The sequence below is a fragment of the Panulirus ornatus genome, chromosome 66 (assembly GCF_036320965.1).
Source record: "Panulirus ornatus isolate Po-2019 chromosome 66, ASM3632096v1, whole genome shotgun sequence".
Taxonomy (NCBI): Eukaryota; Metazoa; Arthropoda; class Malacostraca; order Decapoda; family Palinuridae; genus Panulirus; species Panulirus ornatus.
Genome location: NC_092289.1, coordinates 6,765,554 through 6,786,529, shown reverse-complemented (window position 1 = coordinate 6,786,529; position 20,976 = coordinate 6,765,554). Strand labels below are relative to the sequence as shown.

The 20,976-nt window shown below is 46.2% G+C and overlaps 1 protein-coding gene across 1 annotated transcript in view; it reads left to right on the top strand.

Annotated features, from left to right (window-relative positions):
• Window positions 1-20,976, top strand: part of LOC139746755 (uncharacterized) — a 287,885-nt gene that overhangs the window by 70,132 nt on the left and 196,777 nt on the right. Inside the window, exon 5 of the mRNA XM_071658259.1 lies at window positions 17,973-18,063. Within this exon, the coding sequence (XP_071514360.1) occupies window positions 17,973-18,063 (91 nt within the window). The remainder of the gene's footprint in view (window positions 1-17,972; window positions 18,064-20,976) is intronic.

Here is a 20,976-nt window from a genome sequence, read left to right as displayed (position 1 = left end):
GGCCTTCTGTCGTGAAGGTCAAAAATGTCCAGATGCTGACCACTGACCTGAGAAGGAAGCCTAGGATGCATGAGGTCATATAAGGTCAATGGTAATTCCTTAATGCGTTGATTGTGGTGGTGAGGTGCGGCGCTGCGTGTGTCATATCATTACGCAACACCCGAGATAGCTGAAGTGTCACGGTGAACCACGAGACACTTCTCCCCAGTGTACTGACGATGTGGAGGGCGGGTGTGGCTGGAGATGGGGAGGGTATGGGAGGGGCGCTTGGTGGTGATGGATGTTGCTGGACTTAGGGACGGTTTAGGAGGAGAGACAAGTGTTGAGGGTGGGGTGTTAAGGGGACAAGAAGCTACGAGGATAATGTGTGTTGGCGGTGTTGACGGGTAGGAAGTGGAGAGGACAGTGTTGTGGGACGGAGGTGTTGAGGGGGCAGGGGCGGGGAGGACAGTGTTAGAGAGGAGGGTGTTATGGGTAGTGTGTGTGTGTGTGTGTGTGTGTGTGTCTGTGTTCCAGCTTCATACTTCCATGCTATGCTATACACACGCCATCTTACTACGTACACTGTATTCCAACCACACGCAGAAGGTGGTCTCTGTGTCGCACCCCTCCAGCTGCTCCTCCTCCTCCTCTTTCTCCTCCTCCTTCTCCTCCTCTTCCTCTTGACCATCACTGTTGTTGACTGATATATATATATATATATATATATATATATATATATATATATATATATATATATATATATATATATATATATATAAAAATTTACTCAAGTGAAGGACATATTGTGGCTGAGAACAGGAGGGTGTGGGGTAGGAAGCTTGGCTCCCGTGTAAAGGGTCGAGATCCTTAACAGGATAATGTGTGGTGATGAGATGTGCCAGCCATGTGTTGCCTTACCCCTTCATGGCCACACACACACACACACACACACACACACACACACACACACACACACACACACACACACACACACACGGAGAAGCTGGTGACCCAACCTGTATCGGCAGAGAGCCCCGACCTGAAGGACACTGCAAAGGGAACGGATGGTCTGCTTGGCAAATGTTAGAATGGCTGTCGATATATAAGGAAATGTCCAGCGAGCTGTTCACCTGCAGTAGCAAAAACTTGAATTTTGCCTTTTTTTTAGGTTCGGTCATCAAATTGGAAGAAGCACAAAGAGCTGGTAGAGAAGGGAAGCAAAGATGGTGCTACAATCCAGAGAGCTGTGTTACACTGAGTGTTTAGGGGACCTTGAATTAGTCCCTACCGGAAGGGAGAAGAGTAGGTAGTGACTTGATCACAACCATTGAAGTGTTCAAATCAGTTGGTTCATGTCAGCCTCCTCGAAGGATGGTGACCCTCAAGGAAGATCTAGGTTGAGAATGTGTTCAGGTGACCCTCGAGAAGCTAACTGAGTGTTCAGGTGACCCTCGAGAAGCTAACTGAGTGTTCAGGTGACCCTCGAGAAGCTAACTGAGTGTTCAAGTGACCCTCGAGAAGCTAACTGAGTGTTCAGGTGACCCTCGAGAAGCTGAGTGTTCAAGTGACCCTCGAGAAGCTAACTGAGTGTTCAGGTGACCCTCGAGAAGCTAACTGAGTGTTCAGGTGACCCTCGAGAAGCTAACTGAGTGTTCAAGTGACCCTCGAGAAGCTAACTGAGTGTTCAGGTGACCCTCGAGAAGATGACTGAGTGTTCAGGTGACCCTCGAGAAGCTAACTGAGTGTTCAGGTGACCCTCGAGAAGCTGACTGAGTGTTCAGGTGACCCTCGAGAAGCTAACTGAGTGTTCAGGTGACCCTCGAGAAGCTAACTGAGTGTTCAGGTGACCCTCGAGAAGCTAAGTGAGTGTTCAGGTGACCCTCGAGAAGCTAAGTGAGTGTTCAGGTGACCCTTGAGAAGCTAAGTGAGTGTTCAGGTGACCCTCGAGAAGCTAACTGAGTGTTCAGGTGACCCTCGAGAAGCTAAGTGAGTGTTCAGGTGACCCTCGAGAAGACGACTTGAGCCCCAGAACTGCCGCCCTTACCCGTGCCGGCCCGTAGTCGCTCACGGGTTTTAGCCAAGGCCCTGGAGTACCCCGTCAGGAGTCTAGCTAAGGGTAGCTGGGTCCAGTGTACGTGAGGAATGAACCTGGGCTGAAGAAAGACATTGGAATATCATCACAGAACACTTCGTCCTTTGGCAAACAGATCAGGGAGGATGTGAGAACAGTTTATAAAAAGAGCATGAACTACGTATATGGGACCTGAATGTTTATATTGGGTTTCATTGCGGACCTGAATGTTTATATTGGGTTTCATTGCGGACCTGAATGTTTATATTGGGTTTCTTTGCGGACCTGAATGTTTATATTGGGTTTCATTGCGGACCTGAATGTTTATATTGGGTTTCATTGCGGACCTGAATGTTTATATTGGGTTTCTTTGCGGACCTGAATGTTTATATTGGGTTTCTTTGCGGACCTGAATGTTTATATTGGGTTTCTTTGCGGACCTGAATGTTTATATTGGGTTTCTTTGCGGACCTGAATGTTTATATTGGGTTTCATTGCTGACCTGAATGTTTATATTGGGTTTCATTGTGGACCTGAATGTTTATATTGGGTTTCTTTGCGGACCTGAATGTTTATATTGGGTTTCTTTGCTGACCTGAATGTTTATGTTGGGTTTCATTGTGGACCTGAATGTTTATATTGGGTTTCATTGTGGACCTGAATGTTTATATTGGGTTTCATTGCTGACCTGAATGTTTATGTTGGGTTTCATTGTGGACCTGAATGTTTATATTGGGTTTCATTGCGGACCTGAATGTTTATATTGGGTTTCTTTGCTGACCTGAATGTTTATGTTGGGTTTTATTGTGGACCTGAATGTTTATATTGGGTTTCATTGTGGACCTGAATGTTTATATTGGGTTTCATTGCGGACCTGTTATATGAAGACGGACACGCAGAGTTTGGAAGGAGTGCAGAAGTGTGTAAACTTGCCAAGTACTGCCACGATATTAATCTATTATAAACACGAGCCATGTAGACGTGGACTCAGCCATCAGGTAACTTAAAACGAAACAGAATATTATTGAAATTGGTCGTTACTTGTCGAATTCCTCCACACCACTAAGTTCATAAACCACTATTGATGTGTTTGGTCTTTCGATGCTGTAATACATCAAGATCTGGTTTGGTGATTTCAGTCGTTTTTGCCCTGAAGTCAGTGCACAGTGAGGCACCAAGCCGGTAAACACGACAGAATTTACTTAAAAATTAAAGCTGTGATGATATGACATTTCTCGTAGTGCAGGAAAACCTCGGAAGCCATTCTTGATATAAAGCAAATATGATGAAGATCCAATGATAAACAATGGAACGTTTGTGGGTTTGTGTAAACGTTTATGTGTGTAGATGGGGTTTGTGTAAACGTTTATGTGTGTAGATGGGGTTTGTGTAAACGTTTCTGTGTGTAAATGGGGTTTGTATAAACGTTTGTGTGTAGATGGGGTTTGTGTAAACGTTGGTGTGTAAACGGGGTTTGTATAAACGTTTGTGTGTAAATGTGGTTTGTGTAAACGTTTCTGTGTGCAAATGGGTCTGTGTAAACATTTCTTTGTGTAAATGGGGTTTGTGGAAACGTTTCTGTGTAAATGGAGTTTGTGTAAACGTTTCTGTGTGTAAATGGGGTTTGTGTAAACGTTTCTGTGTGTAAATGGGGTTTGTGCAAACGTTTCTGTGTGTAAATGGGGTTTTATGTAAACGTTTCTTTGTGTAAATGAGGTTTGTGTAAACGTTTTTTGGTGTAAATCGGGTTTGTGTAAACGTTTCTGTGTGTAAATGGAGTTTGTGTAAACGTTTCTGTGTGTAAATGGGGTTTTGTGTAAACGTTTCTGTGTGTAAATGGGGTTTGTGCAAACGTTTCTGTGTGTAAATGGGGTTTTGTGTAGATGGTCTGGAGGCGAGGCTTTTGGTTGGCGGTGTGCGTGGATCACGTCTGCTGCACCCAGAGATCATGGCAGGCGGTGTTGCCACACACACACATAGGAACCCGAGCTATGGAGGGCCCTCCGCACCGCAGGAGCCCCACGGTAGAAAGAACAGTTGCCAATTATAACATTACAGTCGTGGAAAGAGAAAGCAGTTCTCATTGGACTCCGGAGTCTAGGGCTGTGAACCCGGCTGTCAACATGAAGATTGGAAAGATATTTAGTAAACGGAAGGTATTGGAGACACATAACTGAGACTGGATACACTTGTGGTTAGTTATAGATAAGGGGTAATATTATTTCTGGAGTGTTGCCACATTTTCTCGGTGTGCTAATTTTTTTGTATCGGCCGTGTGAGGTGACGAAGGCTCTTTCCTACTGGAGGGAAAAAGAGATAAAGGTATTTTGATCATAAGATTTTATAAAACTCGACTAACCGATTGACGCATGATAGATTTTTTTTTAAAGTTAGGGGAAAAAAAAGGGACTGCGGGTGGAAACTTGAACAGAAAACGTCGAGAGAGAATTATTACTATTTAATTTCTTATTTGTTTAGTTGAACGTCACTTTAGTGAGGATGTTATGTGTTCAAAGACTATAAAAGTTTTGTGAACAAGGATGGACCAGTGTGTATGTACACACATCAAAAAAATTATCTTCACACAGTGAACGATATGTCTCAGAATGATCACCCCATGAAGGGGTTAGTTATGCCCTCAGATTTCACGTCCTTATGCCACACTTTCAGTCACTATGAAAGCGTAAACATCGTGTTCGAGTTGTGTTTACAATCGACACAAATGTGACTTATCGCTCACTTCCCGTAGATAAGAACAGTTAAACTGCACGGACGTAGGAGGCTGGCAAGGACGTAGGAGGCTGGCACGGACGTAGGAGGCTGGTACGGACGAAAGAGGCTGGTACGGAAGCTGGACTTTGAGGCTGGGGTAAGGGGGAGACTCCTTCCGTAGAGGAAGGACACAGAGGACGCACATCCGAGGAACCTTCTCGAACTGGGTTGTGCTCATGGGGTACCGCAAGGTTCAGTCTTTGGGCCGTTATTCTTCTTGATCTCTGTAGATTCATTGCCAGAAAGGCTGGAATCGCACGTGAATATTTTTGCGTATGATGCCGTGGTCATGAGGGAAGTATAGAGTCACAAGGGGCCTATATCACCTGACGAAGGAACGAAGACAAGCTCCATAGACGGTGTGTTGCGTGGTCAGTGGAGTTCAACAGAGGGTAGTGTGCAGTGTAATGAGGATGGAACATAGAGAAAAGTACTTGGACGTGGTTACAATCTTGCAGTTAATGACATACATTATGAATGTGAAAAGGGACTTGCGAGTCGACATTTGACTGAAATGGTTACTAGAAAACGTAAATTGAGAATTAGAAAGGTGATATCTATCTTGTGGCAAATATAAGGACTTTGCACTTGGGTAAGATGATGTTATGGAAGCTCTGTACAACGTGTGTTTGACCCAAACTAGAGGGTACTTTTCAGAATGGAACGCCGCGCTAAAGGAAGCAAATAAGAGTGATAGAGAAGATGCAGGGGAAGCAGACAAAGATGGTTCCTGAAATATGAGAGCTGAGGAACATGGAGGCCTATCATGGAAGAGAGGAGTAAGGGGAGAGTTGATCTCAACCTCTAAGTTTGTTAACCGGTTTGATGATGTCGACAGTAAGCATTTCTTCGAGATATACAGAGAAAGAACGTCCAGAAACCTTAACAAGACGCTAATGAAGAGAGATGTAAAGAAGTCATGGGTGGGTGGAGTACGGCACATGATGACACTGAGTGGTGACATCATACGAAAGTTTGAGAAGTTGTTTGTTGGTGGAAAAAGTTCAAGAGATGATGGGGGAGGCCTGTGAGTGTACACCTCCCTCCCCATAGTGAAAGAAATAGGTGATTACACACACGCAAGTACTCCACCCTCCCTCTATTTGATTCACATCATTTCCGCTGGTATGATGATAACAATGTTGTATGTTACCGCCATTTCCCATTCGTAATATCCCGGTTTTGTGGGGTTAAACTTCATTTGCCGTTTATCCAATCACTGAGGCATGTTGCATTCTTTCCACTTTTTCGCTTCCGTCATGAAACATATTGGGACATGATTCATCTAGCATGTCAGTTACATAGAAATAGTAGTGGTCCCAGCACTGAACCATGGGGTACCCTACCTGTCATCTTCGCATGGCTGAAAAATGCACTATTGCGTTAGAGATCTCTTTATTCTAATTCGCTGGGTATTTGCCATGCACGATCCATTGGGCAAACTAGCGACCCATCTTCATGTAGTGCAGCTATCACTCCCTCACCATCGTCTCCTCTGACGCCAGACCGGAAACCTAGCTTCCACATTGGACAGCGTCAAAGGCTTTCCGGCAATTTGAAAATTACACTTACTACACTCACATAATTTTTTTTTTCCTCAGAAGTTGTTTTCTTTGTAGCAAGATTCTGAGAGACTTGTCTCATATGATCTCCTTCTGAGAACATGTTATCTGGCACTTAGGCGGCTTCCGCTAGCGAAGAAGTCATCTGTACATTTCCTAACTGTCTGTCCAAACGTCTCCCAGACCACACGTATGAATGACAGTGTCTAGTTGGCGTTTACGTCTCACTTTCTTAATACCATTACTAAATCAACCCCCGTCCATTCTTTGGGAGAGATATTGTCAGTGACATGAGATGTGAACCAACATAGTTTCATTCATGCCATGGTTGTGGGTGAGTTGTTGAGTAAAGGTTATGATAAGATGTTGTATTCTTTTCTAACAAGTTTTTTTTGCTGAATTTTGTGTTATGGTCTTCGGCTGATGTGTCATTATAGCACTCGGCATATTGTTTACTATTGACGTTGTTTACTGTTGACGTCATCAAACCACTTCCCAAACTTTATGGTTCTGACCTGTAAATCCCTCCTTACTCTTCTCTCTTCCATGGTGATGAAATTAATGGCCTCTTAACCTCACGCTATTGCACTTCTCTGGTACCTTCTTCCTCTGGACCTTCTCTACGAGCTCTTTGTGCTTCTTCAGCCGCGGTGGCACAACTTGAGAGGCAATAGTCTAGCGTTGGCCTTATGTAGGATATGAAGAGCTGGTTGAAGGTTTCCTCCTCCCTGTATTTGGAAGCTGTTCCAATATTTACCAGCGAAAATATATTTTCCTCTTTCACCCTTCCAATGTGGGACTCTGGCACAGTCTGGGGACGCTGTCAACTCTCACTCTGTGTGTGTGTGTGGGTGGGTGGGTGTGTGTAGTTCGGGAGTGTATCAGTTGTGTACAGTGGTGGTGATTGGATGTGTGTTGTGCAGTACCCGCGTGCCATATGCTACCGTCATCATCAGGTGGCGTCGCCACCTACGTAGCGCCTTCCTCACACACACACACACACACACACACACACACACACACACACGTGGCCACGTAACATCAGACAAACTGTGTTGCTCCTTTCTACCCACACTTTCAGATCCTGTTCCTTGCCATGGAACAGGATCCTCCCGGAGCACGAGTCACGCTGTGATGATGATGATGATGATGATAGTGATGATGATGATAGTGATGATGATGATGATAGTGATGATAATGATGATGATAGTGATGATAATGATGATGAGTTGTGGTTAATGTGGTATACTTCAAGAACTAGTGGTGTGACAGGGGGAAGGGGGTTGAGGGGGGGTTTAGGAACCCCCTCCATAGAACCAGTGTTGGCTAGGCAGCATGACCCTGACCTGGGTGTAGTGTTACGGTGTTATCCGTTATGCTAGCGCTGTTACGGGACGTCACGCCATCGTGTACACACAGGCAGCCAGGCGTCATAGCCATAGTGCCCCCAGCACACCTCCCCCAGCTTGTGCCCCCAGCACACCTCTCCCAGCTTGTGCCCCCAGCACACCTCCCCCAGCTTGTGCCCCCAGCACACCTCCCCCAGCCTGTGCCCCCAGCACACCTCTCCCAGCTTGTGCCCCCAGCACACCTCCCCCAGCTTGTGCCCCCAGCACACCTCCCCCAGCTTGCGTCTCTCTGATGCCTGGGTGTTCCAGGACTGGACATATCGTCTGGTCTGAACCACATTTAAATGGGCTTTCGTGGTGTAGTGGTCAGCGTCCCCGACTGTGACCCATTCAGGGGCCGCCCGGGGTCGAGCGCATAGGTTCGAATCCTGATTGCGAAAGCCGGTCCACAGTCAACGCAGCTGTTCATCCTTCCTTAAGGGTTGGTCGATAAACTGGATACCTGGTTTTAGGCTAGCATATATATATATATATATATATATATATATATATATATATATATATATATATATATATATATATATATATATATATATATATATATATATATATATATAAGAAAGAGGTTAAGAGGCAGGACTGGAGATCAAAACATCCGTTACCAGGAAACATGTTTGACATTCTTATTAGTCATAGTTTTAATTAAGTGAACTTTGTGACGAAATGTCAGGATATACGTCGTCTCTTCCTCCTCACTCTGTCCAGTGTGGAGACTGTCAAGTTGTACGTCTGTCCTCCTCACCTGTCTAATATATAGAGACAGGAGAGTGATGGTGTAACGTGCAGTGCTGGAGCGAGCGTCACAAGGAGCCTAGGCGAGTGTTCCATGTTGGTGTTGGGTGATGAACTGCCACAGTGCACCAGGGTACTTGTGTCCTGCCTGGCCTCTCTCCCACCCGTCCCCCTGCCGGGTCAGGAGGCCCTCCCTGTCTCATCCCAGTCCCACCCGTCCCCCTGCCGGGTCAGGAGGCGCTCCCTACTTCATCCTAGTCCCACCCGTCCCCCTGCCGGGTCAGGAGGCCCTGCCAGCATCAATCCGTCCCACCTGTCCCCCTGCCGGGTCAGGAGGCCCTCCCTGTCTCATCCCAGTCCCACTTGTCCCCCTGCCGGGTCAGAAGGCCCTCCCTGCCTCCTCCCAGTCCCACCCGTCCCCCTGCCGGGCCAGGAGGCTCTCCCTGCCTCATCCCAGTCCCACCCATCCCCCTGCCGGGTCAGAAGGCCCTCCCTGCCTCCTCCCAGTCCCACCCGTCCCCCTGCCGGGTCAGGAGGCCGCCCTCTCCCTGCCTCACCCCAGTCCCGTCCCACCTCACACACACTCACTCACTCACTCACTGAGGTATTCTCAACAGCGACTCCAGACGCCGGTCGTCAGGTTGAAGACTCGGGGAGAGTGGGAGTGAGGCCTTGGCTGGGGTTGTCCGCCAGGGACGCCTCGCGTGAGTACACAGTTGGTGGTAGCCGGGGGCGGCAAGCCCTCCTCCTGCCTGGGGTACACAGACTTTGCGACGGTGACAGTGGTGAAGCGGTGCCATGTCTGCGAGACGCGTTGGCCGTCGTCTGTGACGCTCGTTCCGTCAGGAGTGTGGAGGGTGAGGAGCGGAGTGTGTCATAACAGTGTGTGTGGCGGGCGTGGTTATGAGGGTGTGGCCTGGCGAGGGCGGTGGTGGTGGTGGCGGCCGGGTGCGCCTGCCCTACACCCGCCTGCAGGACCGGATGTATGAGGACACCCACTCGGAGGGCGTCGTGAGGTGTGAGGTGCTGGTAGATGTAGGGTTGGAGGTGGTGCCCGAGCCGTGTGCTACCACACCTCCCCTCCACGACCATCTGGCAAGCCGGGACGACCACACCCTCTGGTACAACGGGCCAGACCTCACAGCTGGTCGTGTGGTCGTGCAGAAGAAGTCGTCCACCACTCCTGTGGCAAGATGCGCCTCGTTGTCTGAGGGTGTGGTACGACCTCTGCCCCACGCCCCACCCAACACCTACCTCGGGTTCATATCACATGTAAGTTGACGGCGATGCAGGGGCATGTTTATGACATGGGATGCTCCCCCTGTCATCACATGGGAGTCTTCCCCTGTCATCACATGGGATGCTCCCCCTGTCATCACATGGGATACTCCCTCTGTCATCACATGGGAGTCTTCCCCTGTCATCACATGGGAGTCTCCCCCTGTCATCACATGGTAGTCTTCCCCCTGTCATCACATGGGAGTCTTCCCCTGTCATCACATGGGAGTCTCCCCCTGTCATCGCGTGGGAGTCTCCCCCCGTCATCACATGGGAGTGCAGGGGGAGGAACCTCCTGCTGGAGGAGGAGGTAGTGCAGGAGGAGGAACCTCCTGCTGGAGGAGGAGGTAGTGCAGGAGGAGGAACCTCCTGCTGGAGGAGGAGGTAGTGCAGGAGGAGGAACCTCCTGCTGGAGGAGGAGGTAGTGCAGGGTGAGGAACCTCCTGCTGGGGGAGGAGATAGTGCAGGGAGAGCAACCTCCTGCTGGAGGAGGAGGTAGTGCAGGGAGAGCAACCTCCTGCTGGGGGAGGAGATAGTGCAGGGGGAGGAACCTCCTGCTGGAGGAGGAGATAGTGCAGGGAGAGCAACCTCCTGCTAGGGGAGGAGGTAGTGCAGGGAGAGGAACCTCCTGCTGGAGGAGGAGGTAGTGCAGGGAGAGGAACCTCCTGCTGGGGGAGGAGGTAGTGCAGGGAGAGGCACCTCCTGCTGGGGGAGGAGATAGTGCAGGGAGAGGCACCTCCTGCTGGGGGAGGAGGTACTCTCACAATACACAGGTGTTACTGTGATGGATACAACCCTGGGAGGGAGGGTGACGTAGGACACGTATATGGCCGTCACAGTGACGCGTTACATCCCCCGGCAAACGACCAGGACCACGACCGTAACACACACACACACACACACACACACACGTCACCAGTAATCAACACTTACGTAAATATCTTGTTGTTAATAACTGACCAGAATATTTATGAGTTGATATCCGGGAAGATGACTGGTCTGTGACCCCGCGGGGGAGGGAGACAGGTGCATGACGTCATGAGGCAGACAGGCCGCCCCCCCAAATGAAAGTAATGATTTGCGTTTACTTTCATAACTTTTTACTTTCTGTTTCGTCCTACGTAAAGTACCACTCATGAACAGGTCGTGTTCTTCCTCGTGTGCTGGTCGGGCTCATGAACAGGTCGTGTTCTTCCTCGTGTGCTGGTCGGGCTCATGAACAGGTCGTGTTCTTCCTCGTGTGCAGGTCGTGTTCTTCCTTGTGTGGTGGTCGTGCTCGTGAACAGGTCGTGTTCTTCCTCGTGTGCAGGTCGTGTTCTTCCTCTTGTGCTGGTGGTGCTCATGAACAGGTCGTGTTCTTCCTCGTGTGCAGGTCGTGCTCATGAACCGGTCGTGTTCTTCCTCATGTGCTGGTCGTGCTCATGAACAGGTCGTGTTCTGCCTCGTGTGCTGGTCGTGCTAATGAACAGGTCGTGTTCTTCCTCTTGTGCTGGTCGTGCTCATGAACAGGTCGTGTTCTTCCTTGGTGTTGGTCGGGCTCATGAACAGGTCGTGTTCTTCCTCGTGTGCTGGTCGTGCTCATGAACAGGTCGTGTTCTTCCTCGTGTGCTGGTCGTGCTCATGAACAGGTCGTGTTCTGCCTCGTGTGCTGGTCGTGCTCATGAACAGGTCGTGTTCTGCCTTATTTGTGGGTCGTTCTCATGAACAAAAGGTGAGTTGCCTTGATAGTGGGTCGTGCTCCAGGTCAGGTGATGTCCTGCCTCATGTATGGTCGTACTCATGGCCAGGTGATGTCTTGTCTCATGTGTGGGTCGTACTCATGGTCAGGTGATGTCCTGTCTCATGTGTAGTCGTACTCATGGCCAGGTGGTGTGCTGCCTCATGTATGGTCGTACTCATCGCCAGGTGGTGTGCTGCCTCATGTATGGTCGTACTCATGACCAGGTGGTGTGCTGCCTCATGTATGGTCGTACTCATCGCCAGGTGGTGTGCTGCCTCATGTATGGTCGTACTCATGGCCAGGTGGTGTGCTGCCTCATGTATGGTCGTACTCATGGCCAGGTGGTGTGCTGCCTCATGTATGGTCGTACTCATGGCCAGGTGGTGTGCTGCCTCATGTATGGTCGTACTCATGACCAGGTGGTGTGCTGCCTCATGTATGGTCGTACTCATGGCCAGGTGGTGTGCTGCCTCATGTATGGTCGTACTCATGGCCAGGTGGTGTGCTGCCTCATATATGGTCGTACTCATGGCCAGGTGGTGTGCTGCCTCATGTATGGTCGTACTCATGGCCAGGTGGTGTGCTGCCTCATGTATGGTCGTACTCATGGCCAGGTGGTGTGGTCAGCTCAGTGTCTGTCACCAGGTGAGTGTCTGTCAGCTGGGCTCGCCAGGTAAGACATATCCCGCCAATCATCATACCTTCAACATTTTCCTTCAATAAATAATGATTCCAATTTTATTTATGTTTATGGTAATGTCTGGTCGAAGGTTCCGGCCTCAGAGAGGTGGAGGGAGGCGTCGCCTTAACATTTTGTGCATCCTTGACGCAGCCAACTGTTTGGTGACGCAGCCAAGTGTTGTGAACTGTAGGAAAAAATAGGAAAATGCGCACGCGCGCACACACACACGCACACACACGCACACACACACACACACACACACACACACACACACACACACACACACACACACACACACCACACACACACACACACCGAGTGTAGAGAGTGTAAAACTCCCCACACTGTACAAACTAGTAATTACTGTGCGAACGAGTAATTATCGTACGAACGAGTAATTACTCACATTTTGAGTACCAAGTATAACCCATATTAAGCTCCTGAACCTGCAGATGTTGAGTGAGACTTGTAAGCTTTGCAAGGAAACGTGGCAGATTAGAGTGCAACTTCTAGTGAAAGGGCATAGAAAATGGAATAGTTTCCCCCAAGCGTTGGAAGGGGAACGTTTTCTCTGAAGTCCCGTTCTCTATGAAAGCCTGCTGCCGTTGGTGTGTGGCCGGGGGTCCCTGTAGATCAGTCTCTATCTATCTATCTATCTATCTATCTATCTATCTATCTGTCTATCTATCTATCTATCTATCTATCTGTCTGTCTGTCTGTCTGTCTGTCTGTCTGTCTGTCTGACGACCCTTCTCTCTGGGTGCCTCCTTAACAGGCCACTGGCAGAGGGGTAAGTCTAGTCTTGTGTTCCTTTTGACTTCTACCTAATATGTCTACCTAATGTTTTCTACCGCCTACTTCTACCTAATATGTCTACCTAATGTTTTCTACCGCCTACTTCTACCTAATGTGTCTACCTAATGTTTTCTACCGCCTACTTCTACCTAATATGTCTACCTAATGTTTTCTACCGCCTACTTCTACCTAATATATCTACCTAATGTTTCTACCGCCTACTTCTACCTAATATGTCTACCTAATGTTTTCTACCACCTACTTCTACCTAATATGTCTACTTAATGTTTCTACTGACAACTACCAAATATATCTACCTAATATTCCTGACTAATGTTCCAACCTACGACTTCTACCTAATGTTCCTACCTACTACTACTACCTAATGTTCCTACCTACTACTACTACCTAATGTTCCTACCTACTACTACTACTACCTAATGTTCCTACCTACTACTACTACTACCTAATGTTCCTACCTACTACTTCTACCTAATGTTCCTACCTACTACTACTACTACCTAATGTTCCTACCTACTACTTCTACCTAATGTTCCTACCTACTACTACTACTACCTAATGTTCCTACCTACTACTTCTACCTAATGTTCCTACCTACTACTACTACTGCCTAATGATCCTACCTACTACTACTACATAATGTTCCTACCTACTACTACTACTACTACCTAATGTTCCAACCTACTTCTTCTACCTAATGTTCCTACCTACTACTACTACTTAATGTTCCTACCTACTACTACTATTACCTAATGTTCCTACCTACTACTACTACTACCTAATGTTCCTACCTACTACTACCTAATGTTCCTACCTACTACTACTACTGCCTAATGATCCTACCTACTACTACTACCTAATGTTCCTACCTACTACTGCTACTACTACCTAATGTTCCAACCTACTTCTTCTACCTAATGTTCCTACCTACTACTACTACTTAATGTTCCTACCTACTACTACTATTACCTAATGTTCCTACCTACTACTACTACTACCTAATGTTCCTACCTACTACTACTACTACTTAATGTTCCTACCTACAACCACTACTACCTAATGTTCGTACCTACTACTACTACTACTACCACCTAATGTTCCAACCTACTACTTCTACCTAATGCTCCTACCTATTACTACTACCTAATGTTCCTACCTACTACTACTACTACCTAATGTTCCTACCTGCTACTACTACCTAATGTTCCTACCTACTACTACTACCTAATGTTCCTACCTACTACTACTACTTCTACCTAATGTTCCTACCTACTACTACTACCTAATGCTCCTACCTATTACTATTAAATGTTCCTACCTACTACTACTACGTAATGTTCCTACCTACTACTACTATCTAATGTTCCTACCTACTAGTACTACCAAATGTTTCTACCTACTACAACTACCAAATGTTCCTACCTACTACTACTACCTAATGTTCCTACCTACTACAACTACCTAATGTTCCTACCTACTACTGCTACGTAATGGTCCTACCTACTACAACTACCTAATGTTCCTACCTACTGCTGCTACGTAATGTTCCTACCTACTACTGCTACGTAGTGTTCCTACCTACTACTACTACTACCTAATATTCCTACCTACTAGTACTACCAAATGTTTCTACCTACTACAACTACCAAATGTTCCTACCCACTACTGCTCCCTAATGTTCCTACCTACTACTACTACTACCTAATGTTCCTACCTACTACTACTACCTAATGTTCCAACCTACTACAACTATCAAATGTTCCTACCCACTACTGCTCCCTAATGTTCCTACCTACTACTACTACTACCTAATGTTCCTACCTACTACTACTACCTAATGTTCCTACCTACTACTACTACCTAATGTTCCTACCTACTACTACTACTACCTAATGTTCTTACCTACTACTACTACCTAATGTTCCTACCTACTACTACTACTACCTAATGTTCCTACCTACTACTACTACTACCTAATGTTCCTACCTACTACTACAATTAATGTTCCTACCTACTACTACTACCTAATGTTCCTACCTACTACTACTATTACTACCTAATGTTCCTACCTACTACTACAATTAATGTTCCAACCTACTACTACTACCTAATGTTCCTACCTACCACTACTACTACCTAATGTTCCTACCTACTACTACTACTACCTAATGTTCCTACCTACTACTACAATTAATGTTCCAACCTACTACTACTACCTAATGTTCCTACCTACTACTACAATTAATGTTCCAACCTACTACTACTACCTAATGTTCCTACCTACTACTATACTACCTAATGTTCCTACCTACTACTACTACTACCTAATGTTCCTACCTACTACTACAATTAATGTTCCAACCTACTACTACTACCTAATGTTCCTACCTACTACTACAATTAATGTTCCAACCTACTACTACTACCTAATGTTCCTACCTACTACTATACTACCTAATGTTCCTACCTACTACTACTACTACCTAATGTTCCTACCTACTACTACAATTAATGTTCCAACCTACTACTACTACCTAATGTTCCTACCTACTACTATACTACCTAATGTTCCTACCTACTACTACTACTACCTAATGTTCCTACCTACTACTATACTACCTAATGTTCCTACCTACTACTACTACTACCTAATGTTCCTACCTACTACTACAATTAATGTTCCAACCTACTACTACTACCTAATGTTCCTACCTACTACTACTACTACCTAATGTTCCTACCTACTACTACTACTACCTAATGTTCCTACCTACTACTACAATTAATGTTCCAACCTACTACTACTACCTAATGTTCCTACCTACTACTACAATTAATGTTCCAACCTACTACTACTACCTAATGTTCCTACCTACTACTATACTACCTAATGTTCCTACCTACTACTACTACTACCTAATGTTCCTACCTACTACTACAATTAATGTTCCAACCTACTACTACTACCTAATGTTCCTACCTACTACTACAATTAATGTTCCAACCTACTACTACTACCTAATGTTCCTACCTACTACTATACTACCTAATGTTCCTACCTACTACTACTACCTAATGTTGCTCTTACCATTTCGCCAAAAGCAGGGTAGCGCATAGTGCTCACTGCAGGAAAATCTAGTGCTACTCATAATGAGTTGTGTGAGTTACTCATAATGAGCTGTGAGTTACTCACATTGAGCTGTGTGTGTTACTTATAATGAGCTGTGCGAGATACTCATAATGAGTTTGTGTGAGTTACCCAATGAGTTGTGTGTTACTCAATATGAGTTGTGTAAGTTACTCATAATGAGCTGTGTGAGTTACTCCTACTGAGCTGTATGTGAGTCAAATGTTGCCAAGTGTTATGGTGTGAGAAGGAGATATTATATAGGTCAGAGGAGTGTGTGTGGAACTTGACATCCACTGAAGTGTTGGCTGGCTCACGACGCAGGCGCCAACCAACCCCCTCCTCCCCTCCTGAGCCCCCAGGCTGGTCGTGATGGTAGAGTACTTCCCTCTGGTCGATGGCTGTCTACCAGCTCCTTACCTACGTAGTGTTAAATGCAGTAATTATCAATTATTTAACCTCATGTTAAGATCTATTTTTATTACGACCAGTAATGAGGTGTTAAATGATGTAACAATTACTGATTTATGTTAAATTTGTGGCGTAGATGGTCGACAGTGTTTAAATTTAAGTTTCGGTAGTTAGAAATATGATAAATGTTTTTTCTTTTGTTAAGTGGAATGTTAAAATAGTGTTGTGTTTAAGATTATGAGTAGATAGATAGATTATAATAATGTTGATTTGTGTTGAAAATTACAATCAAATACACAGAATATGATAATGTTAATCATGTATATTTGTGTTGAAAATTACGAGCAGATATATATATGTATATATATATATATATATATATATATATATATATATATATATATATATATATATATATATATATATATATATATATATTTTTTTTTTTTTTTTTTTTTTTTTTATACTTTGTCGCTGTCTCCCGCGTTTGCGAGGTAGCGCAAGGAAACAGACGAAAGAAATGGCCCAACCCCCCCCCCCATACACATGTACATACACACGTCCACACACGCAAATATACATACCTACACAGCTTTCCATGGTTTACCCCAGACGCTTCACATGCCTTGATTCAATCCACTGACAGCACGTCAACCCCTGTATACCACATCGCTCCAATTCACTCTATTCCTTGCCCTCCTTTCACCCTCCTGCATGTTCAGGCCCCGATCACACAAAATCTTTTTCACTCCATCTTTCCACCTCCAATTTGGTCTCCCTCTTCTCCTCGTTCCCTCCACCTCCGACACATATATCCTCTTGGTCAATCTTTCCTCACTCATTCTCTCCATGTGCCCAAACCATTTCAAAACACCCTCTTCTGCTCTCTCAACCACGCTCTTTTTATTTCCACACATCTCTCTTACCCTTACGTTACTTACTCGATCAAACCACCTCACACCACACATTGTCCTCAAACATCTCATTTCCAGCACATCCATCCTCCTGCGCACAACTCTATCCATAGCCCACGCCTCGCAACCATACAGCATTGTTGGAACCACTATTCCTTCAAACATACCCATTTTTGCTTTCCGAGATAATGTTCTCGACTTCCACACATTTTTCAAGGCTCCCAAAATTTTCGCCCCCTCCCCCACCCTATGATCCACTTCCGCTTCCATGGTTCCATCTGGGAGTGGATATATATATATATATATATATATATATATATATATATATATATATATATATATATATATATATATATATAATGGTGATGTTAATTTGATTGATGGTTGGATTGGAGTGAGTAGCGATGTTAATGAACGTGTAGTTGTGATGTTAATGAACGTGTTGTTTCTTGTGATGTTAATTAACGTGTTGTTGTTGTTGTTGTGCGTATTCCAGATCCTGCGCGACCTGCGCCAGGGGCTCCTGCGCACTGAGCGACCCCTCCGGGAGACGGCCATCTTCTACACCAAAGGTACACCATACCAAGGTACATATTGACCTCCCTCATGTCTCTCATATTGACCTCCCTTATGTCTCTCATGCTGACCTCCCTCATGTCTCTCATGCTTACCTCCCTCATGTCTCTCATGCTTACCTCCCTCATGTCTCTCATATTGACCTCCCTCATGTCTCTCATGCTTACCTCCCTCATGTCTCTCATATTGACCTCCCTCATGTCACTCATACTGACCTCCCTCATGTCTCATGCATGCCCACCTCACGCGAGCCTTCCTCATGTCTCTCATATTGACCTCCCTCATGTCTCTCATATTGACCTCCCTCATGTCTCTCATATTGACCTCCCTCATGTCTCTCATATTGACCTCCCTCATGTCTCTCATACTGACCTCCCTCATGTCTCTCATATTGACCTCCCTCATGTCTCTCATACTGACCTCCCTCATGTCTCTCATATTGACCTCCCTCATGTCTCTCATACTGACCTCCCTCATGTCTCATGCATGCCCACCTCACGCGAGCCTTCCTCATGTCTCTCATACTTACCTCCCTCATGTCTCTCATACTTCCCTCATGTGTCTTATACTTATCTCCCTCATGTATCTCATACTTACATCCCTCATGTCTCTCATACTTATCTCCCTCGTGTCTCTCATACTTCCCTCATTTCTCTCGTGCTTACTTCCCTCATTTGTCTCATACTTACCTCCCTCATGTCTCATACTTACGTCCCTCATGTGTCTCATACTTACCTCCCTCATGTGTCTCATACTTACATCCCTCATGTCTCTCATACTTACATCCCTCATGTATCTCATACTTCCGTCCCTAATGTCTCTCATACTTACGTCCCTCATGTCTCTCATACTTACTTCCCTCATGTGTCACATACATCCCTCATGTCTCTCATACTTATGTCCCTCATGTCTCTCATACTTATCTCCCTCATGTCTCTCATCCTTACTTCCCTCATGTCTCTCATACTTACATCCCTCATGTCTCTCATGCTTACCTCCCTCATGTCTCTCATACCTCCCTGATGTCTTTCATACTTACATCCCTCATGTCTCTCATACTTACCTCCCTCATGTCTCTCATACTTATCTCTCTCATGTCTCATACTTCCTCATGTCTCTCATGCTTACTTCCCTCATGTCTCTCATACTTACCTCCCTCATGTCTCTCATACTTATCTCCCTCATGTCTCATACTTACTTCCCTCATGTCTCTCATACCTCCCTCATGTCTCTCATACTTACGTCCCTCATGTCTCTCATACTTATCTCCCTCATGTCTCATACTTACTTCCCTCATGTCTCTCATACCTCCCTCATGTCTCTCATACTTACCTCCCTCATGTCTCTCATACTTATCTCCCTCATGTCTCATACTTACTTCCCTCATGTCTCTCATACCTCCCTCATGTCTCTCATACTTACGTCCCTCATGTCTCTCATACCTCCCTCATGTCTCTCATACTTACGTCCCTCATGTCTCTCATACTTACGTCCCTCATGTCCCTCATACTTACGTCCCTCATGTCTCTCATACGAGCCTCATCTTTCCCCCTTGGTGCATGATTAATGTAGATTATCCTCATGACTCACTTCCTAGTGCATGTTTACCCGTAGGGAAGCAGTGCATGACCTGTACACCTTGTGCATGACCTGTACACCTTGTGCATGACCTGTACACCTTGTGCATGACCTGTACACCTTGTGCATGACCTGTACACCTTGTGCATGACCTGTACACCATGTGCATGACCTGTACACCTTGTGCATGACCTGTACACCTTGTGCATGACCTGTACACTTTGTGCATGACCTGTACACCTTGTGCATGACCTGTACACCTTGTGCATGACCTGTACACCTTGTGCATGACCTGTACACCATGTGCATGACCTGTACACCTTGTGCATGACCTGTACACCTTGTGCATGACCTGTACACCTTGTGCATGACCTGTACACCTTGTGCATGACCTGTACACCTTGTGCATGACCTGTACACCATGTGCATGACCTGTACACCTTGTGCATGACCTGTACACCTTGTGCATGACCTGTACACTTTGTGCATGACCTGTACACCTTGTGCATGACCTGTACACCTTGTGCATGACCTGTACACCTTGTGCATGACCTGTACACCATGTGCATGACCTGTACACCTTGTGCATGACCTGTACACCATGTGCATGACCTGTACACCTTGTGCATGACCTGTACACCTTGTGCATGACCTGTACACCTTGTGCATGACCTGTACACCATGTGCATGACCTGTACACCATGTGCATGACCTGTACACCTTGTGCATGACCTGTACACCTTGTGCATGACCTGTACACCTTGTGCATGACCTGTACACCTTGTGCATGACCTGTACACCTTGTGCATGACCTGTACACCATGTGCATGACCTGTACACCATGTGCATGACCTGTACACCATGTGCTTGACCTGTACACCTTGTGCATGACCTGTACACCATGTGCTTGAACTGTACACCATGTGCATGACCTGTACACCATGTGCATGACCTGTACACCATGTGCTTGACCTGTACACCTTGTGCATGACCTGTACACCATGTGCTTGACCTGTACACCATGTGCATGACCTGTACACCTTGTGCATGACCTGTACACCTTGTGCATGACCTGTACACCATGTGCATGACCTGTACACCTTGTGCATGACCTGTACACCATGTGCATGACCTGTACACCTTGTGCATGACCTGTACACCTTGTGCATGACCTGTACACCTTGTGCATGACCTGTACACCTTGTGCATGACCTGTACACTTTGTGCATGACCTGTACACTTTGTGCATGACCTGTACACCTTGTGCATGACCTGTACACTTTGCGCATGACCTGTACACCTTGTGCATGACCTGTACACCTTGTGCATGACCCAAGTTACCCTCT